This window comes from Panthera onca, chromosome D2 (genome assembly GCF_046562875.1).
Source record: "Panthera onca isolate mPanOnc1 chromosome D2, mPanOnc1 haplotype 2, whole genome shotgun sequence".
In the NCBI taxonomy this organism is placed as follows: Eukaryota; Metazoa; Chordata; class Mammalia; order Carnivora; family Felidae; genus Panthera; species Panthera onca.
The window spans coordinates 36,586,725-36,611,192 of NC_138349.1; the positions used below are offsets into that span (position 1 = coordinate 36,586,725).

Consider the following 24,468-nt stretch of genomic DNA (forward strand, 5'->3'; position numbering starts at 1 on the left):
TGCCCACCAGCAATGTAGGAGAATGACAGTTGCTTCCTGTCTTCACAAAACTCTTAGCGCTGCAATTTTTACCATCATTGTCATCATCATTTTTAATTGTCACCATTCTGATGGGTGCTGGTGGTATCTCAGTGAGTTTTAATTTCCATTTCCCCTGATGACTTGTGATATTTAACGCCTTTCCGTATGTCTATCAAAGGCCAGTAATTACTAAACTTTGGGTCATTAATCTATTATTGGGTCATGAAATCAGTTGAGTGCATTAAGACCAACATTGGAAAAATCTGAAGTAGAATAGCATGGAAGAGAGTGAATTGCAAATTATAATGGTAAGTTGCTATTGTGAAATTTTTGTTTCAAATTTCATATACAAACATATGCAGGTCTATGTCTGCATACCTACGTATGTATACATATGTATGCCTCAATTTCTTATTTGTATACATAAGTCTCTGTGTACTGAGTGACTGTGGAAAATATATTTCTTATAAGAAATATTTGTTCTTATTTCTTATTGTCAGAAAGGTTTACAAAACCCTGCTATATACTGTGCATTTGAAAAAATCTACAAGTTTATTAAGACATAAAAACCATGCTTATCTCACTTGCATGTAGCACACAACTGGGAGACAGAAGTAACAGCTGGGATAATGGAGATGTGATCCATGATGTCTTGCTGGGCCAAACTGGAAGCAAACCATTAAGGTGAAATATGTAAAGCGAAAGTAAAGTCCTTCATACAAGAGTGAAGTCTGTACTTGAACAAGGGTAGGCTACTCTGAGAGCAGTAGGGGGGATAAAGAACAGAACAGCCCTAAATACAAAAAAGCCTTGGGCCTCCAGACCTTCTTGAAAGAGAATCTGTGTTGGGCACCTGGGTGGCTCAGTCGGTTAAGTGTTTGACTTCCGCTCAGGTCATGATCTCCCCTTTCAGAGTCTGAGCCCCAGGTCAGGCTCTGTGCTGACAGCTCAGAGTCTGGAGCCTGTTTCAGATTCTGTGTTTTCCTCTATCTCCCTGCCCCTCCCCCCCCCCCCCCCCCAAAAATAAATAAACTTTTAAAAAATTAAAAACAAGGAGTTTATGGATGGCGATCTGGGAATCTGTATGTTTCAAAAACTTCTCAGTGATTCTGATACCCTGACAACTTTGGGAACCACTGAAACAGGCTATGGATTTCACCTGTAAGGAGGAGAGTTCTCATGCAAATGGTGTCCTCAACGCGCAAAACTTTTTTTTTTTTTTTTTTTTTTAAATTTTTTTTAACGTTTATTTATTTTTGAGACAGAGAGAGACAGAGCATGAACGGGGGAGGGGCAGAGAGAGAGGGAGACACAGAATCGGAAGCAGGCTTCAGGCTCTGAGCTGTCAGCACAGAGCCCGATGCGGGGCTCGAACCCACGGACCGCGAGATCGTGACCTGAGCCGAAGTCGGACGCTCAACCAACCGAGCCACCCAGGCGCCCCGGGCAAAACTTTTTTAAGCCTAACATTCCCTGACGTGTAATTCTATCCTGTTTCTTTTACCCCCTAACTTATTATTCTATAGCAGCAAAAACTCAGAAGCCGTTTAATTGAAGAACCATTATCTATAATTTCTATACAGTTAGAATGGAAGACAGGCAGCAGAGTTAATTTGCTTTCTAATCCCCCTCCCTAGATTAGAACTCCCTAACCCTCTTTTTCTACAAACCCCTTCTTTAGTAGAGCCCCTATTGTGAGTTGCATGCATTTCTCGATTATATAATACTTTGGTGACTTTGTCTCTGAGATTTAATGTATTTTCACATTTGTATGCATTTTAAAGTTAAATTCTGAAGGCTTTATAAGCACCCTGCTTTCTAATTAACAGTGAGCATAAATGTTCATAAAAGGTAGTATGACAAATATTAACTATGCATATTAGGGAATATTCAGAATCAATCTAGATTGCCTCATTCACCGCCCCCCCCCCCCCCATCCCAAAAGTAAGACTTACACTATACAAGATTTGGGAGAATGAATGTATAATTTGGACAAACACTTCCTTGAATGCCAGTATTACTTTATATACTAATTATGGGATTTCGAATGCTGGTGAGTTCTGTTTCCTTTGTGTGAATTTATGAATGTAATAAAACACTTGTGGAAAGTTAATCAAATAACACAATCTAAGATTTAATTATCAGCTTTTTAAAGATTTTATGAACCAGGTCATCTGTATTGTCAAAATCACTTAGGTGACTTAGGAATCACAGAATCCTCCTTAATGTTTTGTTGTATTCTCAGAATCAAAATGGTTTTTCTTTCTTTCCTTCTTTCTTTCTTTCTTTCTTTCTTTCTTTCTTTCTTTCTTTCCTTTTCTTTCTTTCTTTCTTTCCTTTCTTTTCTTTCTTTCCTTCTTTTCTTTCTTTCTTTCTTTCTTTTTTTCTTTCTTTCCTTCCTTCCTTCCTTCCTTCCTTCCTTCCTTCCTTCCTTTCTTCCTTCCTTTCTTTTACATACGGTTAACAAACATTTAGCATAGAAATGTACAAAGAGGGGCGCCTGGGTGGCTCCGCTGCTCTTGATTTCTGCTCAGGCCATGATCTCACAGTGGTGGGATCGAACCCTGTTTTGGTCTCTGTGCTGGGTGTGGAGCCTGCTTGAGATTCTCTTCCTCTCTCTCTCCCCCTCCCTGCCCCTCTCCTGCTCACATGTGCACACACTCTCTCTTTCCAAAAAAAAAAAAAAAAGGAAAAAGAAAAAATTTAAAACTACTCAAATTTCTATAACTCAGATAAAAGTGCCATTTATAGTTGGTAGATTTTCTTCTAGGCATCTTAGTATACACACACATACTGACACACACTCACTCATACACACATCTAGTTTTACATAAAAAAATTAATACTTGTTACTTGTCTTTTAGGGCTAGACATTGTTTTCTATCCACTTTTGTGTGCTTTCATGTCAGTCAATAGTACCTGATAATTTTTAGTGGTTACATTATATATCCATATCTATCCATATATATGTATCCATATATATCCATGTATCTATATATACATGCATATACTCCCTAATTTAACCTCCTATTGATAGACATTTATACTGCAGCTTCTCCCTCTCTGTTATGTGTTTAGTTCACATTCTTGCACATTTATCACTTTGCACTTGTACAGTTATATTCTTAAATTCCTGGAAGCCTGATTGCTGAGCCGAGAGGTAAATGCCGATGTATGTCAATTCCCAGACAGCCCTCCAGAATGGTTATCTCAGTCGCAACTCCTCCTAGAAAAATGATAGAGTGCGTGGTTTTTTTTCACACTTTCTCAATATCGGATTTTGTCTTTCTTAAAAATTGACAAATGGCCAAAAATTCTGTCATCGTTTCAAAATGTGCATCTCTTTGATTCTGAATGAAATTGTACATATTTCCAAGTGCTTGTTGGATATCCCTATTTCTTCTTTGTTTAAACCCCTTCAGTATTTTTATTGGGATAGTTTTGCCTGTTTCTCATTGACCTGTAAGAGATCTGTGAATATTGAGTTTTTCTTATTTGGACTCCAAGTTTGTCGTTTGACTTTTAACTCCGCACACAGTGATTTTTAATTTAAACTAAATGTCACTTATTTGTTCTTATTCTGTATATAAAATTTTTGTCCAAAATTTATTACTGTGTCACTTAGTAGTTTTAAGCTTTGGTATCGTAGTTAGGAATGATGATTTTCCTTCCAGGATTGCAGAAATACCCATATTTCCTCATAGTAGCCTTAGAGTTTAATTTTTTTACATGATAATCTTTGATCCATCTGGGATTTATTTTTGAGTAAGGAGAAAGATAAGCCAGTTTTATTTTTACTTACCCCCAATTGCTAGTCAGTTGTCAGACTTCAAGAATACATACCCAATTTACTGCTGATTTAAAGTGACTCATTTTCTTACATTATTCCCTTATATATTTGAATCTATTTCTCGGCTCTGTTCTATTCAGTTGACCTATTTCTGAATAACTATTACTGTGTTTTGTTTCTGTGGCTTTACACTATTTTCTTTCTTATTTTATTTATTTTTGAGAGAGAGCATGAACGGTGGAGGGGCAGAGTGAGAGAAGGACAGAGGATGCAAAGTGGGCTCTGTGCTGACAGCAGTGAGCCCATTGTAGGGCTCTAACCCACAAACCCTGAGATCATGACCTGAGCCAAAGGCAGACTGAGCCACCCAGGTGCCCCGGCTTTATACTTTTTTTTTTTTTTTTTTTTTTTTTTTATGGAATAAGTATCCCTTCAGTTTTCTTCTTTTTCAGATTTTGTTTTTTCCATGTTTACTTGATGAACTTAAAAATCATTTGGTCAAATTAAGAAAAGCCCTGCTGGAAATTTCAAGTAGGGTGGTCCAATATTAATGTATAATCGTATTTGTGTGTGTGTGTGTGTGTGTGTGTATACTCTTTGTAAACATATTTTTGTAAAATTATATATAGTTGTAGAATTGAGGGAATATTGGCACTTTTATAATACTGAGTTTTAGTTTTTAGTTTTATAATACTGAATTTTAGTTTTAGTTAGGTCTTTCAGTAGCATTTTATGTGTTCTTCATATAGGCTCTGGCATTTAAAACATTTAACTAGATATTTTAGTTGACTGTTGTCTTGAATAGAGTTATTTCCTCTCATAATATTTCTAATTATTAATTGATTTTTTAAAAAGTACTGACTTTTGTTTATTTATTTTATTTCCAGACACTTTAATGAGCACTCATACATATTTTTAAATCATCTTTTGGTGGATTTTAGCCTTCAAAAGTCTCACCAGGTGGTACCCAGGAGACTCAAAAAGTAAATATAATTGCCTTAGTGTAGGACATGACTTGAGAATGGACTCTAAAATAGGAATTTATGCAATATAATTTGTACCTCCAGGAAGGACCAAATGTGGGCTGACCCCCATCATGGAAATGCAGTATAAGTCAAACTAAGTGTATTAGAATGAATAAGCATGCTGTGCTTATGAGATTATTTAATATTGTGAGATGTCCTTGGTACTCAATCTCTCAGGTATAATCTTTGTGAATTCCATATTATTTATGTGAGCAGAAGAAAGGGTGGATTTAATTAAGCCTGAAGATAGAATTCCCTGTTTAAGTAAGGACTATGGGAAGAATGGAAGGGAAAACTGAACCAACTTCTTCAAGAATAGGAGTCTACGAGGCTGTGAATTCCAGGCTTGCTAATATTTTATATGACCCCACAAATAAAATATAACTTTTCTTGTTGAGAGTGATCCTACTTCCTCCTTCTGGTAGACACCTACCTGCCCTAACTACCCACATCCCAACCCCCTCCCCTCCCCCCCATAAGTAGGTGTAAGATGGTCTGACAGTGCCATCTGGTGGCCACCTGGGGAACTGTAGGAACTGGTCTCCTGTTGCACCTCCTGCCTGGGTTGGCTAGATCCAGGCTTGGAAACAAGCAGCTTCTGCCTGTGGCTACAGGCAAAGAGAGAAGATAATCAAATCAAAATCCAAGTCCTGGCAAAGGCTTGCCGGGGCAGTGGGGAAACCAGGAAGAAGCCAAAAGGCTACATCCACAGGAGTTGTTAGAGAGCAAATATGAGATATGAAAACAGAGGTCTGCAAAGCAGTTGCAGCAGGAAAAACCTGAACCAGAGAAATTGGTTCCAACACCTTTCTTCAGGGGTTTCCTCATCTACCTTTTTTTATTTTTATTTTTTATCGTCTTAAAGTTTTTCTCCACAGCTTAAAACTCAGATAATTTCAGATAATTCCAAAATGGCACAGTCTACTCCACATTTCCCTTCCTTGCTCTCTCTTTCCCCTCTTCCTCCCTTGCTGCCTACTTCCTGCCTCATTTTCTCTTTCCCTCCTTTGCAGCTCTAATTCTTGCATTCTCAGGAAAACCTCCATCTTTCTCGTCCTTCATTCTGTTTGAGAGCCAAAACTTAGTCCTAACATTGCCTGATAAGCCTAGGGATACTGCTTGTGGGTTAGCTTTATCAGGGAAAGGGACCTAGAGGTTGTGAAATGAAGAAGCCATGCCAGTAACACCCGAATCCTTGGAAAGAATCAGGAGGTCCCTTCAATATTACCACGAAGCTCAGTCCTCCTGTTCAACCCAACATTATTTCCCCAAGTGCATTCAAGATTTTTGTCTCTTTTATTCACTGCCGTATCCCCAACTTTGAAGACAGCACCTGGCATATGGAAAGAGCTCGATTGATATTTGTGGAAGGAGTGAATAAATACTCTCGACAAATAAGCAAATATGGCCGATTCCTCTTTACTGATGTTTCTGTTTTAACTTGTTATAAGTGCTGCAGTGATGCTAATTTTCATTGGGAAAGCATGATTTCGACTTTTGTGGGGTAATGTAAGCAAAACACATGAGGCTATGTCTAGCACAAAACAATTATTTTTAAAATTTCAACCTACCAACTGAGAGACTTTCAGAAAATAACCTGTTGGTAAGTTGGGGGACTCTGTACCCTTCCTTTTCATGTGTGAAGAGTGCATCTTTAACATACATCCATGAAATAAAAAACCAACAAAATGATCAGCTTTTACCTGTCTTGGCTTCTTACGGGCTCTTGGCATCCTCCTCCAAATAGAAGCTAAGACCATTAAATACAGAGAAGAAAACGAATTTGGAAAGCTGAAAACCATTAAACATTTGGTAAAACATCTTGCTGTGTATGTTTTCTGTTTGCTGAGTCTCTTTTGCATTGGAAATCCTTGATAACGGAGACGGAGAAATATTTATTCTCTATCTAGAACTAAGCACAGAAAAAACGTTGGCTTTACCTCATATTTTTCAGAATTGTGCCCCTTTTTTGTGATCCTTCTCAGGAGAGGAGAGACGAGGTAGGCTGTTTTTATTTTATAGATTGTTCTTCTGAAATTACTCTTGTGTGAGAATTTTCTGGGCATAAAAAATGATCAGTTGCTGCTTTGCATTCCAAAACCCTAGGATTTCCTTAATATCTCACAAATCTCTGTGATCCTTAGGAAATGCTTTTGCTACAGTGCAAAGGGGAACTTAAAATGAATTAAAAGCCTGTGTGAATTAAGACAACCCAGGAGATCAGTGGGTGTATACTATCAGAGTGTGGTAGACCTTGGTTAATTTGTGAGGATGTGTCACAACATCCCACGTCAGACTTGACATTTTGTTCCCAGCTGATTTTGGTGGCGGTGGGGCGGGGGGAGGGCAGATGTTTAATCTTTAGTTCATTGACTGTGTGGAGTAGGCTGCAAAGGATAAGGAGAGCATGGCCTGGCATCATAGAGGGCTCCCACGCTGACCCCTGGCAGTACCTCGGGCTAATTGTGACCTGGAAAGAAGTAGGTAACATCTCGGAGCCTTAGTTTGCCTCTCTGTAAAATGGGAATAATGGTGCCTGCCTTGAAGGGCTGTCCCGAGGAATGGACTGCCGGGTGTAAAGCCTAACACCTGGCCAGTCGTGCTTCTCGCTGCTCAGGTGGGATCCCAGGGTCACATGTCCGCTTTCCATTTCTCACCTAGGTACCTTGGGATCACGAGGCCGCTCACGTACCCGGTGAGGCAGAATGGGAAGTGCATGGCCAAAATGATTCTCTCCGTCTGGCTTCTTTCTGCCTCCATCACGTTACCGCCGCTCTTCGGATGGGCTAAGAACGTCAACGATGACAAGGTGTGCTTGATCAGCCAGGACTTCGGCTACACCATCTACTCCACGGCAGTGGCATTTTATATCCCCATGTCGGTCATGCTGTTCATGTACTACCGGATTTACAAGGCCGCCCGCAAGAGCGCCGCCAAGCACAAGTTCCCCGGCTTCCCTCGCCCCGAGGAGCCCGACAGCATCATCTCCCTGAACGGCATGGTGAAGCTCCAGAAGGAGGTGGAGGAGTGTGCCAACCTTTCGAGACTCCTCAAACACGAGAGGAAAAACATCTCCATCTTTAAGAGGGAGCAGAAAGCGGCCACCACCTTGGGGATCATCGTCGGGGCTTTCACCGTGTGCTGGCTGCCCTTTTTCCTCCTCTCGACGGCCAGACCCTTCATCTGCGGCACCGCCTGCAGCTGCATCCCGCTGTGGGTGGAGAGGACATTTCTGTGGCTGGGCTATGCAAACTCCCTCATTAACCCTTTTATATATGCCTTCTTCAACCGGGACCTGAGGACCACCTACCGCAGCCTGCTCCAGTGCCAGTACCGGAATATCAACCGCAAGCTCTCGGCCGCAGGCATGCATGAGGCCCTGAAGCTCGCCGAGAGGCCGGAGAGACCCGAGTTTGTGCTGTAAGGTCGTTTATCACTGTTTTCCTTTTCTCCCCCCCCCCCCCCCCCCTCCCAACCCCTTTCATGGAACTTCTTGAAGCGTATCCCAGAGGGCTAGCTGATGTTCTACCAAGCAGATCGGGTCAGAATTGCGAATGCTGTGAACTCCAGTCCTCCGCCCAACAGAATTCCCAATCCCCAAAGCCAAAGTCGGGTACTTTGCGGGACTGGAGGACAGGACTGATCTGTTGACGAATTGCAGGCGGTGTGATGGGACAAGGAAGGTGCTGTGTCCCATCCTTTTCCCATCAACGACATCCAGATCGTGTCCCGGATCTCCCATCCTTGAAACACTATTGCTTTCACTGCTGTTCCTCTTCCATCCAGTAAAGCTGTTTTGATGACCTCATCCTTGGCTGATAAAGTCGTTTGAGAAAGGGAGCAAATTCATACAGGCTAAAAGGAAGCAGCCGGGACAAAGGAGAGCGGTCAGCATGGGGACGTGCCAGGATGAGGCCGAGTCTTGAAAGCCTGAAGAGCTTTTAGGAAGCGTTGCCCACCTTTCGGGGGAGGAGAGAACCCATAATGTTGCTGAGTCTGTCTAGGAGGCCTCGGTGACCTTCCCAGGAGCGATTGCAGTAGGTGCTGGGATCTGAAAGGGGATTTGCACAGGGCCAGCGGTGACAAGGAGGTGGGTGTTCCCTGTGCAGCCCGCACCTGGTGGGTTTGGCATCGTAAAGCAGGAAGGAGACAGGAGAGTTCTTTAGGGCGCTCAGCTGGCCACACCCGATTTTGCTTTAAATTTGAGGCAGTGGCCACGTCCTCCTGTGGGAAAGCTGTTTGGGGGGGCGAAGAAATTGGGATGAGAGGACGGAAGGTGCTGGTGAGAGAGAGAGAGCAGAGCAGTGTTGGACAGGAGAGTAGGAGGTGCTACTTTTCACCCGACCCGGAGGGAGGGAGCAGCCAGAGAACCGTGGGCCGCCGTGGCCATCTTGTCCACGCCCTTCATTTGGCAGACGAGGTAACAGAGCTAGAGACTAAGGTGGCCCCCCAGTGAGCTAGTGCATCATCTTAATCTGACTTCCATGAACTCTTCATATATTACATTCCTTTATGTAATACGTGTGACAACATATACACATATGAACATGTGTAACAACCATGGCAAAGGATACCTTCCTGCTCCCAGCTGTCTCAGGGGAGCAGCCCCGCTCCAGGAGGACACCAAAGTGCCAGAGGCTCCAAACCTAGCATACACCCCCCCCCCCCCCCACGGCCCCCTGCCACCCACCGCCAACTCCACCACCAATGACTAAAAACTTCTAGGAGCTCCACTGTTCTCTGACTTCACCAACAGAACATACTTGCCTCTGGGTCCATAGCTTTTTATGGAGGCTTGGATATTATTTTCCTGTTAGTCTAAGACAGGGGTCAGTGAACTTTTACTGTGAAAAAGATGGTAAGTAGGTCAGGCTTTGCCAGCTGTAGGTCTCTTGAAACTACTCATCTCTGCCTTTGTTGTGAGAGAGCAGTCATAGACATAAGTAACCAAATGAGCACGGTCCTGTACCAGTAAAACTTTATTTACAAAAACAGGCAGCCAGGTGAATTTGGCCCACAGGTCATAGTTTGCTGTCCCCTGGTCTAAGAAAAATCACTATCCTCTCATTACATCTCTCTCTGTTTGATTTGGTGTTATTGATTTTATTTAGAATTATAGAATCTGAAAATCATTTGGAATAATTGGCCTAAATATCCGTTAACTTCAGGACTTTTTTTTTTTAAGTTTATTTATTTATTTTGAGAGGGAAGTGGGGCAGAGAGAGAGAGGGAGAGAGAGAATCCCAAGCAGGCCCTGCACTATCAGTGCTCAGCCCGATGTGGGGCTCGATCTCACTAACTATGAGATCGTGACCTGACCCAAAATCAAGTGTTGGACACTCAACTGACCGAGTCACCCAGGTGCCCCAACTTCAGGAAATGTCTAATAAGAGAGTTGGAATAGCTGCTGATTGAAAGAATCTATACCAGGCAGCTTTCTAGTCCACCCAATGTGTGAAGGCTCCTTTTTAAGTTCTTGCTTACAACTCTGCCATACATTGAGAAGGATGTAGAAAGTGCATGATCTTTCCCATCCTGCGTATATTTCTATTGGACAGACCAAACATAAACATACACATATGCACACTCATCCTGTTCGTAGTAAGAATGAAAGAAAGTTGGCAACAGGAAAAGCTATGGGATTCAAAGCAGAGGAACATAACTCAGAGCTCACCCTAACCCTGACCAGGGAAGACCTTGGAGGATGTGGTCTCATGTATGTCTCTGAAAGTAATCAAGCATTTATAGCTAAAGGAGAGTAGAAATGTAAAGGCAGCAGTGTGGGACCTTATGCAAAGGACAGTCTGGCTGATGCTGAGCACTGGGGTGGGGCAAGATTTGGAGATGACAACTCAAAGGTAGCATGAGATGAAATTATGAAGCCTCTTCCATTCTGGCCCCAGGAATTTGGGGTCTTAGTGTAGACAAGTGGTTCTCAACCAGAGTTGGTTTTGCTCCCAAGGGACACTTGACAGTGTCTAGAGACATTTTTGGTTGTCACAGTTGGGGGAGGGGAGGGCCTACCGGCCTCTAGTGGGATGCTGCTAAACATCCTGGAATGCAAGGGCAGCCTCCCTCAGCAAAGAATTACCCCACCGTCGATTCTGTAATGCTGACGTTGCAAAGCCCTAGTGTGGACAGCCGTGAGCTCTTGACTGAATCTCTGTAAATAGGAGAATGGGAATCATCAAAGTGACAGACTGATCCAGGGACACAAGGTGAGATGAGTCAGAAGGTGGAGGCTGGAAGTAAAGTCTCTCCAGTGGCTGGTTTTCTCCAGAAACATTTGAGGCCTGTTCTGTGCAAGGCATGACGCCAGGCACGTCGGGGGATGGAAAGATGAGGAGGTGAGCGGGCCTTGCTTCTGGAAGCTCATAGTCCGGTGGGCCAGGGTGGCAGGAGATGTGGCGGTGGTGTTTAGTAAGAGACTAGTAACCAGAGACTAGTAACTAGTAACCAGTAAGAGACCAGTAACGCGTGCAGTCCACACTGCATGCTTGCGCTCAGGCACACACTAGCTGGATGACCCAAACAACTCATAACTCTCCTGGAGTTTCTGGAACAACGATTAGTGTCAAATCCATAGCTCACAGCAAACCTTCTCAGGATCCTGTCTCCACCCCCTGCCTTTCTATTCAGCACCTACACTTGTTGGCCAGCCTGTAGACTCAAGGTCCTCCCTCCAGTCTCTCCAGCCCTTTCCTCCTTCTCTGGCTGCTTGGGTTCTACTCTCGTTCTAACTCTGCCTTCTTGGCTCTTTTTTTTCCCTCTACATAATAGTTTTCTTCCTTTTCGGTGTAAACAGTCTACTAGATTGTGTATTGTTCTTTCCAGATATCTACCCATTTCTTCCCGTTTTCTTGATCAGTGTAACGAAAGACTCAGGAGTCCAACAGGCAGTAGGGAATCTTCCTTGATGGAGGGAGTGGATAGAGAGAAAAGCTCTGTGTGCCTCACTGGTAATTTTAATTCACTTCTAAATTATAACCTTTGTCCCCTTTTCACAAGTGTTCGAATCTGGTTATACAAAACCAAGTGTGATACTGTGACACAAGCAGGGATCCTTTTGTTTTTCTTTTTAATTTGACAACCTTATCTATGGATTTGCTTTGAATCACCGTCGATTATTTTTACGTGTCACGTTGTGACAGCTTTGGTTCTTGGACACCATTATGGTGAACTATATGGAAAAGCAATGTATGAAATACTTCCATATAAAGGAATTTCACGGAGTTGTGCTGATGTAGCTCTTCCTTCCCCTCTCCCTTCTTCTCCTTGGTGATCAGAGTGTCTTTCTCTTCAAAACAGACTTTTATAATCCTGTTGATTTCAGCGGTGAGCGATAGCAGAATAATCTTGGGTTCCTGTTACGAATTCTGTCTCTGCTGCCCCACGCTTGGCGCTGCGGCTTTGGAGTTCAGGGTGATTCTGCTTTTTCTTTATGGAAACCAGTGATAAAAACAAAAACCAAACAACAACAAAACAACAAAACGGATCCTAGTGGAAACTGGAAGGCCCTGAAATTCTGGGTTTCTGTGGTGGGACGTTGCCTTAATGGCAGAAATGAACAAAAAGTTTGCTGTTTCGGGGATTCCCTCCCCACCCCCATGGTAGTAGTTTCCTCATCGTTAACTAACTGTAATTTGGCTCTTTATTAAATCATCAGTTAGTAATAATAACAGTTTGTTTGTGTCATGCTTTGGCAGCGACCTGCATTTTAACTTTGCAATATCTCTTTAAAATAGGAAAGGCAATGGGGCACCTGGGTGGCTTAGTCGGTTAAGCATCCGACTCCGGCTCAGGGCGTGATCTCGGCTCAGGTCTGTGGGTTTGAGTCCCACTTTGGGCTCTGTGCTGACAGCGCAGAGCCTGGAGCCTGCTTCAAATTCTGTGTCTCCCTCTCTCTGCCCCTCCCCCGCTCGTGCTCGGTCTTTCTCTCTCTCTCTCAAAAAAGAAACAAGCATTTAAAAAAAAATAAAATAGGAAAGGCGGGCAATTGGCCTCTCATGCTTTTTCTAACATACTGTTTTGTTTTCTGAGTAGATACACACTGCACCAAATAACATCAAACGGTACAGATGGGTATACAAGAAAAATAAGCCTTGGGGGAATGTTTTAGAGAGAAATCCTGAAAGAGGTGGTAGTTGGAGTGGGCCATGAATAAAGAGCAGGAATTTAACAAGAAGGAATGGCAGGGGTGGAAGTAGGGCTGAGTCTACTCATAGCAGACGGGACAGTGTAGACACAGGGGCACAGATGTGGAGGGAGGTAGATAAGGAAACTGGGGCAGGTCTTCAGCACTACCTGGAAGCTGGGTAGAGTCAGCACGGAGGTCCAGGCAGGTAGGAGGTGAGATGAAGGCTTTTGAACAGGAGTGAGAGCAGGACTGCAGTGTAGATGGGGCTTCACAATAGGGGACGGGAGATGGGTTAAGAGACCAATATGAACGTGAGGTCTCCTGCCAAAGGGCCCACATGAGAAGGGTGGTATTGAGACAGGAAAGAGGCCAAGGATGTCTGAACATTTGGTAGTTGGCTGGTAGGCGGGTGGCAAGGGAAGGGGGGCCTGGGAGATGGTGCTACGGCTTGAGGACTGGAGGGATTCGGTCCGTTTCCCGAACCGATGTGAGCCGAGCTGAGCTGCAGAGAAGTGCAGTCTCCCCTCTGTGCGGAGAACCAGCCAAGGCCCCAGGCCAAGAATAGGCGTGGAGCATCATCAGGGACACGGCCTGTCTCCGGTGCCTGTCCCCACAAACCCAGGAGCCTAGGGCTGCGGGTTTGAGCTGAAGTGTGGCGCTTCTCTTTAGGCACCATTCCGTGAGGTGACGGACAAAGCAAGAGACGGTGTCTTCTGGAGAAACTGAGCCTGCCACCAGGCAAACCCATCTGCCCAGTTTTGAGAACCAAGTGAGAGTAGCACTGTCGATGAGATGGGGAGGCAAAGCCCAGGGGTGCAGGGCCGGTCCCCACAACCCCGATAGACTTAGGTCTCAAGCTCACATGTGGTGTTCAGTAAGTTGAGTCCTTTGAAGGTAAAGAGTTAGGGGAGTGTGGACCTGGAGGGAATGTGGCTCTACACCAAGGAGAAAGAGTCTTGTCCTCAGCCGTTGGCCAAGACTCCTCCGTGACTCATGCCAGTTCCGTGAATCCGGGAGGAAGGAGGTGAGGGAGATGGGGTTTCCTGGCCTTTGTACACTTGTCTTTCTATGAAGCACCCCCCTAGGCTCGAAGGGAGGAACACTTCTCATAAGCGGTCATCATTATCCTTTTCATGCGGGGCACGTACAATAGTATTTTGCAGGGATTTTCGAGAGTGGAGGCATCTTTGCCTACAGCTGTATTATCAAAGTGAATTTCTAAATGGGTTATCCGGGGCTGATTTGCAAATATATTAAGGCCCCGGCAACTTATAGAAGTCATAAAATTTATGAAAAGAGCCACAGCACCCTTTCTTCCCTTTTAGAAAAGCTCCTATAACCCCTTAAAAGCCATAACTGATTCAAATTACCGAATGCTGTAAAAAGTGAATCCACCCACCACAAAACGAAACCTCACATTTACGGTTCTGCTAAATCATTTTCTTGTCTTCTCTCTCTCTCTCTCTCTCTGTCTCTTTCTCTTTATAGACAAAACTCTGACTGCTGTAGAAAAAAAAGTCATGATTCATGATCAAAAGCGGAATAGCGGAGACGAAATAAACCAGGCAAGACAGAGGTGGAAACAATGCAATCCTTTGCTGAGACTGCGGAATGGAGCGTGGCTTTGTCCTTTCCTGGGATGGCTGACACGTGACAAGCAGGGTGATCTGTTGTACAAAGCATATTAGGAGGGAGATGGTGACCTCTCCTCTTCTTCTGTGGATCAGTGCTCTTGTGTGCCAATGAAAATAGTGCTCAGTTCAAGACAGCCAGATCGGCTCAGCACTAAAGCATACAAACAGAGTTGAGTCTCAGAAAGGAAACAGTTTCTGGTGCTGTGCGTGTGTCCAAGTCCATACAAACAGAAGAAAGTTCCAATGCTCACTTCCCATGCTTCCGAGTCTAGGCATTGTGGTGAATATTCAGGAATCACTCACGAGACAGAATGTATTTTGTGGTAGGACAGAAGGGTGTATTTCCAAGCAAACTGTGGTAAGCGTAGTGTTGAATATGTTGCATGTCTGTGTTAGAAAACAGAATCCCGTCATCAGCTAATATAAATGATTTCCCAGAGCAGTGTCTGGTTTAAAGCTTCTGTCAAATAGTTTTCGCTTTTTTTGCAGGATTCCTGTCACTTCCCCACCAATGTACTTTTCTTTGTTAACTCATTGATTGTCACGGTTTAACTCAGGAACAGATCTCAGGATGGAGAGAATCCTAAAACCTGAATAAAGCTTTTTCTTGCACTCACACTTCTTCTGAAGGGTCCTAAGAGATGAAGGGGATTCCTTCTGAGAGGAAGGATGTGTACCTGGACGAAGAGGGAGTGCTACCTAACTGTACTGTATACAAGCACGGTTACTGGCACAGAACTTTTGGCCCTCGGGTTCTCACCGATGCAGTGGGCTCCCGGGCTCGTCCATAACTGTGTTCTTCTGGGGAGGAAGTGTGGGAATAATGGGGTTTCCATGAAAGGTTCTGATGCTTTCAGAGACAGAGCATCAGTATGTTAATTCTTCTTGGGCAGCGCTGTATTAAAGTGAGTGGTGCGAGTTGGACGTCGCTGGGGCCGCTGCTGGGAAACACTCCGAATACCATTCCGTTCCTTCAGGAGGATTTGTTTTTTGTGTTCTCTGTATCCTAAAACAAATGTGTGCCTGGCCAATTCTGTTCTTCTTTCCTCTCTCTCCCCAGGGTGGTAGATGTTAAGGGCAGGTCAGGAAACAGAAGAGGCCCCTTTGTGGATGGTATTTTTTTTTTTTTAACAGTACGATGTAATACGTAATGAGACAGGAAGATGGCTGACCAGAAGGGTACCTCCGAGGGGAAAGAGCGAACACAAACCTTCATTTGATAAAAGAGAACTGACAGAGAAAATTATTTTCCTACAAGAAATGTGGCCGTTCTCTCACTGGAAAATGTGGAATTATGGATTTGGATTGTGGGCAACGTGGGTAACGTGGATTATGGATTTCTTCCGCTCTCACTGACGTTGCCTCTCACCAGACACAAAGAAGGGTCTGGAAGGGGAGGTGGGCTTCAGACAAAGCTTGTACAAATTCCTGAACCGCAGATTTGCTAAAGTGACTGTATATACTTACATTCATAATTTAAATTATTCTGGTCAGATAAATGTTGTTAAATTTGAAAATGTTTTATTACATTACATCAAATAAAGTTTATTTGTAGCTGTAATAAAGCAACTTAAGTAATGATTTTTAATTGAAGGTCTGCTGTCATAAATATTGCTGTCTGTAGACTCGCAAAAGGGCAAGCTTTGTAGGTTCTGCTGAAATCCTAACAGGTAGTTAAGACAGTCTGTAATTCACTGCATGTCACTTGTCACTTTTTTTTTTTTTTTTTTTTTTTTTTTACGAATGACTGTTGGGTCCTTGATTTGATTAATGGGCATTTATTGGGCTTCTGCGACATTCAGCATTGTGGACATAGAGGGATCAAAGATGGATAGTGCAAGTCCTTACTTTTAAGGAGTGTGCCATCAGGTTGAAGGGAGACGTTCCCCAGATGGTCACCATATCATTTAGGGAGGGCCATGGCAGTTTGGAAGGAATGACCGGTTTCCTTCCTGTAGCACAAGACAAGGCATTATGGTTAACTGGATTGATTCAGGTTCTCAAATGGGTTTAATTTTTGAAATTCTGACATTCACATTGGCTCTTTATCATGCCTGACTTGAATGCCTGGTGATTGAACTCTCTGGCCACACGTGCTTTTACACGCATGGCGGCCAATTGAAAGGGAAAGGTAGAAGCCGAGAGAGAATGACAGAAATATCAAACAATTTATACTATTCCACACAGGACAACGTTTGTGCCAAAGGCACAGCTTTTGTTTTAACCAAGAATTGGGAGAATCACTGAGATAAGCACTGTACACATATTTTATGACTGTTCAGCGAGAATGACTGTTAGGACTTATCTCTCGACTCACTCAAGAGTGTCAGCTGTCACCCTGCAAGGCTGGGTATTGCAAAATGGTGCTCGGGAAGGAGAGTGCTCGAAAGCTGTAACTGAATGTCTCTTACCTCGTGTTTAGTTTAGTTATGTAAATATTAAACAGGGGTACTCATAGAGTTCCTAGGTTTTCTGGAAACTGTTTCATAATTCTTAAAGCCTTTACCACAGTTTCATGTGCTTGAGATGCGTGTGTATGTTTTCGATGATCATATTTTCATGGAGTTTTATTAGATTCATTGATTACAGGCATGATATCAACAATATGAATAGAAAATTCAGGCCATTTTATAGATAGTTTATGCTAATGTAATGATTGTTTGAATTCCCATCTGGCGGTGGTAGGAATTTTCCTTGCGGCATTTTGACTGTCAACTGAGTCCTCAACTTAATGGATAGAAATGTTTACAAATCCTGCATTATTTATTTATACTTATTTATGTTTCAAGTTTATTTTTTTATTTTGAGAGAGAGACAGAGAGAGCACGTGAACAGGGGAGGGACAGAGAGAGAAGAAGAGAGAGAGAGACTCCCCAGCAGGCTCCTTACTGTCAGCACAGAGCCCGACCTGGAGCGCGAACTCACGAGCTGTGAGATCATGACCTGAGCCAAAGCCAAGAGTGGAATGCCTAACCGAATCAGCCACCCAGGCACCCCATAAATCCTGCAGTTTTTAAACAGTCTAGGCTTCCCATCCCAGGACCTTCACACACGCTTTCCCCCTCTACTCAGAATACTTCTGTTTTCAAAGATTTATTTAATGTGTGTCTCCATCATGGTTTAGTAATTCTTCAAGGGCAGGGACCGTGTCTGTTTTCCTCACCAATATGCCCAGCACTTAGCATTGTGCTTGCAACATATATAGGAGGCGTGTAATAAATGTTCTTAATAGGAAGGAAAGAAGGACAGAAAGGAGGGAGAGAAAGGACAGGGAGAGTGGAAGGCCAGAGTTCCCTTGGCTTCCTTTTTAATTTTCGGAGGAGACAGTCAAGGAAAGTTGGTGCGATCAAGTGACATGCTCCGTGAGTGGGACAGAAGGGGCTGGAAGTAAGGTCTCCCGTGTGCAGCGTAGGGCAGGCGCTCCACTGCACGGTGCTGCTTCTTTTACATGAACTTCTCGTGTCAAGAGAGCAACCTTTTCTTAATTTTCTGCACGAGTAGTGCAGAGCCACGTATGTGTTATGGCCCATATGTTGAAACTTGTTTATGTACAGCTAGCCAGATGGTCCCTACCAGCACACAAAGAAGACATTCCACAACTTTCAGGGGGTCAGCGTGCTGAGGAAGCACTGGAAGAAATACATGTTGTGAGGTCATCCCTCACTTAATCCAAGCGGTATAGATCCAAAAAGGAAAACCTGGTCAGACATTCAGTGTGAAGCAGGGAGACCTGGAGAACCAATTCCGGGGATCCAATTCTCAGAGACAGAAGTTGACGTAACTGGATCTCTCTTTAAACTTACTTTGTCCACATTTTCTCTGGAGCAGAAAATAATTTCTTAAGATACTTTGCTTTTTAAGCCCCTGCTGGCTAAATAAAAATTTTTTTAAAAAAATGCTTATGCAGTACAAGCGGCAGGGATGTGATACAACCATCAATAAAAAATGTAAAAGGAAAATTCACGGAGCTAATCTGAAGCAGGAAGTGAGATGTTGACGGCCATCAGAATAGGACTTGCAGACAATTGTATTGGGGATTCGGCATTAAAAAAATGCTGAGTTGAGGGAATTAAGAGGTATTGTAACCGTGGCTCTCTGAACACACCTGAAATCTTAGATTCTATTCAAACTATAAAATTTATGCTCAGAGATTATAGAACCAAAAAAAAAAAAAGTAATGGGCAAGAAATATAAAGACTATAAAGAAATGAAAGCCTAATCCATGGTTCTACCACTAAGAAATTCATTCATTCTTCCATTCACTCCCTTATTCCAATACATATTTATTTAGTTATTTTAATTTTTTTAATACTTATTCATTTTTTGGGAGAGAGAGAGACACAGAATCCGAAGCAGGCTCCTGGCCCTGAGCTGGCAGCACAGAACCCGACACGGGTCCCAAACCCACGAACCATGAGATCATGACCTAAGTTGAAGTCGGACACTTAACTGACTGAGCCACTCAGGCGCCCCCATACATACTTATTAATATGTCAGAGACCGAACCCTAGGACCTAGTGGTTAAGACAAAGATGATCTCCATTCTTGTGAAGCTAAAAATCTAGCAAGGAAGCCTCATGTGACACAAATGATTAAAATCCAGTGCGAGACATGTGATGATGAGGCAAATACAAGGAGATCAGAAAGAAATGCATACTTCAATATATGGATACGAACATTTAAATCTCAGTGGAGGAGAGAAGTGAGAATCCAAAGTAGCAGATGGTAAAAATATCTAGATTTTTATCTTTGATGTGTATTACATAATATTTTGGGTGCCAAATTACCTTTGTTAATTACATTTTGATTGCGCTATTATTAAAATGCTCTTTATTCCTTAAACCCACACAGTCTCACAGTGGGAGAGATGGTGTAGAGGAGCGACTGGACAGCAGGAAGTCCACTTGGAACATAAAAGTTTGTCACCTGTAGGAAAATGAGATATAACTGTATCCACAGAGAACTGCAGAGCTAGAGGAAGCTCATGGGTGACCTAGGACAACCCCCTACTGTTTAGCAGGTGAGAACATGCTGGAGTAGAGCTGTGTTTTGTCTGAATTTGTTTAAAGGAACATGGTGGACGGCAGTGCTTTGCAAGCTATCTTTCGGGAAGCATTATTGAAAAAAATGTGTTGCACAGCTGTGCGTTTGCAAACTACAGTAAAAATGAATTACAAGAAAAGTGAGAAGAAAATATAAAATATAAGTTCAGTTTTTTTCATATTAGGATCAGTAGACCTAAAAGTGCAGCTCAGGAAATACGGTCAGAACAAACATAACATGGAGAACAAGAAAAAAAAGTCAACCCTGGCCGTCGTCCCCCGAAAGCGTACGGTTAGGGACAGCCGGACGGTTCCCGGACTGAGAAACGACGAGCATAATCATGACGTATGCAGGACACTGTGTGCAAGGCCTGTCCACAGCATGTGGTGGTGAGCGTGGTGCAGGGAGGCTGTAGGGGGTGTGGGTGGGGGGACTACACGGAGCAGCTTCCTTCTAAGAACTACGCTTGGGGTAGGAATAATGCAGAGAAGTGACCTCCGCTCGCGAATCAGAGCCTTCCAGTAACTCAACTCAAATAACTCAACTTTTCCCCTGTGTTTCTCCTCTTTCATTATCTACAATTAAATTGAATCCAGAATGCTGACCTGAAGGCACTGAAAGGTATTTAATTTTTAGAATGATTATATTAATCAAATGGTTCTTTTTTGAAAAAAAATTTTTTAATGTTTATTCATTTTTGAGAGACAGAGCACAAGCAGGGGTGGGGCAGAGAGAGAGGGAGACACAGGATCGAAACAGGCTCCATCCAGGCTCTGAGCTGTCAGCACAGAGCCCGAGGTGGGGCTCCAACCCACAAACTGTGAGATCATGACCTGAGCTGAAGTCGAACACTCAACCAAATGAGCCACCCAGGTGCCCCCCAGATTGTTCTTAAATAGGGCAAAGAAAGAGACTAAATTTTGACAGGGTCAATAATAGTTTAAAGGCAAAAGATTGTGGTAAAGGAGAGGCTAAGGGTAATATCAAGTGACCACTCTGTCTTCTGCCTTACACTCAATATGTTCTAAACTTCACTCTGAGTAAGAATTATCTAGGGAGCTTGTTTTTTTGGTTAGGTTAAGGTAAGCTCTATGCCCAACATGGGGCTTGAAGTCACAAGCCAGAATCAAGCATCGCATACTTTACTGATGGAGCCAGCCGGGCGCCCCTAAGGAGCTTGTTAAACATGAAAACTCCTGGGCCCCATTTTCAGAAATTCTGATTCATTATGTTGTGGGGTGTAGCACAGGGTGAAGAATGTCTTTAGCCAACCTACCAGGTGATTCTGCTCCAGCTGAGCTGGGTGCCACGAGTTGAGAGTTACTATTCCCAAACATGTTGGCAAACTGAATCATGTGGCTGATACTGTGTGCAGTTTGTGTGGAAAAGCACAACTAATATGAAATAATAACATCTAAATCATTTGTATATAGTTACGGCATTTGTTAGAGAAATACACAAAATGCTCACAGGTTCTCTTACATACCCTTAAATATTCAGTACCTGCTGTTGGCACCAAAAAAATCCAGCAATTTGTGGAAGAACATAATCCACAGATCACCTTAGGTTGTTTTCAACTTTATTTAATTTTTTTAACGTTTATTTATTTTTGAGACAGAGAGCATGAGCAGGGGAGGGTCAGAGAGAGAGGGAGACACAGAATCTGAAACGGGCTCCAGGCTCTGAGCCGTCAGCACAGAGCCCGACGCGGGGCTCGAACTCACGGACCGTGAGATCATGACCTGAGCCGAAGTCGGACGCTTAACCGACTGAGCCACCCAGGCGCCCCTCAACTTTATTTAAAGACACATGGAGTTTGGTTTTAAGTGCAGTCCTGGTTAATTCCTACATTACTGAGTAACTCCTGGCATTAACTAATTCATATTGGTGCTAGCACAAGGTCAGCTGAGAATCAATGCATCACCTTTCTGTCCCCATGCTACTAAGCAGCTGATCAAATGTTTGTCAACAAAGCAAAGACTAGATCTTTGAACATAGGTACTGAATATTAGCCAATGAGAATGAGATGTTGACTTTGGCCAAGGTCCATGCTTTTATGTGTGTGTGTGTGTGTGTGTGTGTGTATTATGGCAGTGATTAAAACAGCTCACATAGGTTGAATGTTTATCACTCGTTAGTCATTCTGTTAGTAAAACAACCCTAAAAGGGGGGGGGGGGTGTTATCTCCATTTTATGAGGGACCTGACATTTATAGAACTCAAGGACATTAACTTGTAAGTAGCAGAACAGCCCTCCAGCTGATTTGTACTTTCTCTTACATCCTCCGTTCCATTCCACAAAATGCATCTCAGTGGTACCGACTGGTTTTGTGGGCCTGGAAATATGCGTCTGAACCCTGAGAGGACTCTTGGGTCACTGAATTCCTCAAAATGCTTGTTCAAGGTTAAAGCCCAGATAATGTGAAGGGGGCAAAGGTTGTGATTCCTAGTCCCTAATCCTACTCTTGGATTCCTCCAGATCTGTGCACTTAGCACCTCAGTGTTTTCTCCTGGTTTGCATTTCTATTGCAGCCTGCCTGTAATGGTTAATTTTATGTGTTAATTTGACTGGATCACAGTGTGCCCAGAGATTAGGCTCCACATTATTTCTAGGTGAATTTGTGAGGGTGTTTCTGGATGAAATTAGCATTTGAATCCATAGACTAAGTAAAGCAGATCCTCTCCCCAGTGTGGGTGGAATCTATCCAATCCCTTGAGGGTCTGAATAGAACAAAAATTGGAGATTGGGAGAATTAACTCTGCCTGACTGGCTGAGCTGGAACATTGGTTTTCTCCTGCCCTTGGCCTGGGACCACCAACCTTCTGGTTCCCAGACCTTTGGACTTGGACTGAACTATACCACCAGCTTGCAGGGTCTCCAGCTTGGGTCTCCAGCTTGCAGACAGCACATTGTGGGACTTCTCAGCCTCCATAATCACACGAGCAATTCTTTAATGAATCTCTCTGTATATAAAACTTCCTATATAGATTTCAAAGATATATATATAACTCTATCAATAGAATATTGGTATACACACACACACACACACACACACACACACACACACACTGCCCTCATTGCTATTGCGTTATAATGTGTGCTTTTTTAGATTCTCCTCATTAAAACTTATATCTTCTGTGTCCCACTTTCTTATCTTCTGCTGTCTCTAAACTGGCAGCCAATTAATCACATACACTAATCCATTATTCAGGGGCAATATCCCCTTCCTACAAGGCACATAGTTACACTGAGACCAGCAATCCCTTAGATCAAGGTCTGAACCTGAGAAAGTGTTGATAGGAATTTCAGACAGTGTGACAAGTTGGTGGTGGCCAGAGCGGTTCAAATCATACCCGTGTGTTTCCCTCATCGTCTAGGATTCTGCGAATCCTACAGCCGTTTAGTTACTTACAGACTCCCAGGGGCCTGTGCAGCTGAAAGCGTTCTGTTATCCAGACCCATCTGTGTGACTTGGGCCGGATCTTTCTCCTGCTCACGATGGAGCCAACAACTAGCTTTCGAAAGCAAAAACGAGTGAGGGTGAGTCAGTAACAAGTGAGATTTGTCAGGGAGGTTTGGCCAGTTGCCGGCATCCTAGTCTCTGTGGAGACGTGCTTCTGTGAGACAGTTTCGGCTGCCCTTCCGGTGTAAGAGAGCAATCCCGGTGAAGAATGTTGACTGTCCTCTCCATTATTCCATCAACTTCCTCATCAACGGCTTGGGATGAAATGTTAGAATAGATTTTGGAAGTGGAGATAAAATGAAGACCTGAAACTATTCTGGATGCATGAATCAAAGACTACTCTTTATACTGCTTATTCTCCTGGCTCTTAGAAATTTAATTGCAGCAAGCTTTTAAATATTGGCTTTTAACTTATCTACAAAAAAAAATGAATAAATAAAAAATAAAAGATTTAGTTAATTAAATCAATTGAGGGAAGATGGGGCCCAATTCCCATTCATCCATTTGGATCATGCAGAGCATAGATTTTATGGATGAAAACCATCCCTAAATATTATACCATAAATTGTAGTGGGGCACGGAAGTTTACGGCCATACTTGTGTAATATAGACTGAGATAAAATGTCTCCACTTCTATCTCATCACACAAAAATAAAAAGAACACTCATTTATGTAATTTATCTACTGTTGGTGAGGACAGTTGAGATAAAAATCCATGTTTTCATGAAAACTCATAACCAGAGTTTTAGAATGATCTTATTAGGCAAGTTTGAGCTTCTGAAAGAATAAAACAGAACTTTTAAATTTGATATTTCAAAAAAACAAGAAAAAGAATGAGGTATCATAAATAGCCATTCATCTATTATATTGTCGTTTTATCATATTTCAAGTCCTTTTTAATAAAAGAAGATTTAATATACACTTAAGGACCCTTTGTATCCTTTATAGAGGTGTGTGACCTTGGGCAAATCCCCTAATCTCTGTGTTTCTGTACATCAGTCACTTCATCTGTAAAATGGGGATAACACTATCCAGCACCTCATGGGGTTGTTGACAGTGTGTACAATGAATAACAGTGTAAAGAATGAAGAACAGAGCCTGACCCACTGATGCCCAAATGGCGTTCTCTGTGATAGCTCTTATGCAATCCTACCTGTGGGTAAGATGCTCGAATTCCTAGAAAGGTAATTTTGTTAAGAGTAAGGTTTTGACAGTGAAGTTGACTGTATAGAGTTCTGGTATATATGGGCTGTGGAATGCTCCAAAGAATAAGATTGTAGTGAGGATATTTAGTATGATAATACTGGCATATTCTGCTAGGAAAAATAGGGTGAGGGGACCTGCTGTGTATTCAA

The 24,468-nt window shown here is 43.0% G+C and overlaps 1 protein-coding gene across 7 annotated transcripts in view; it reads left to right on the forward strand.

Moving 5' to 3' along the window:
• HTR7 (5-hydroxytryptamine receptor 7) overlaps positions 1-24,468 on the forward strand; it is a 112,873-nt gene that overhangs the window by 68,341 nt on the left and 20,064 nt on the right. For 3 of the 7 annotated variants that reach the window (XR_013550522.2, XR_013550521.2, XR_013550520.2), the window contains exons 2-5: positions 7,498-8,256; positions 19,459-19,627; positions 19,835-20,039; positions 20,247-20,271. Coding sequence is in view for 3 of the 7 variants with exons in the window: in XM_060642065.3 (XP_060498048.3) it covers positions 7,498-8,256; positions 14,462-14,504 (802 nt within the window). In the remaining 4 variants the exon portion in view is untranslated. Of the gene's footprint in view, positions 1-7,497; positions 8,262-14,461; positions 16,150-19,458; positions 19,815-19,834; positions 20,040-20,246; positions 20,272-24,468 lie in introns of those variants that run through there. The other 4 variants (XR_013550523.2, XM_060642059.3, XM_060642065.3 and 1 more) reach the window with 4 other exon arrangements.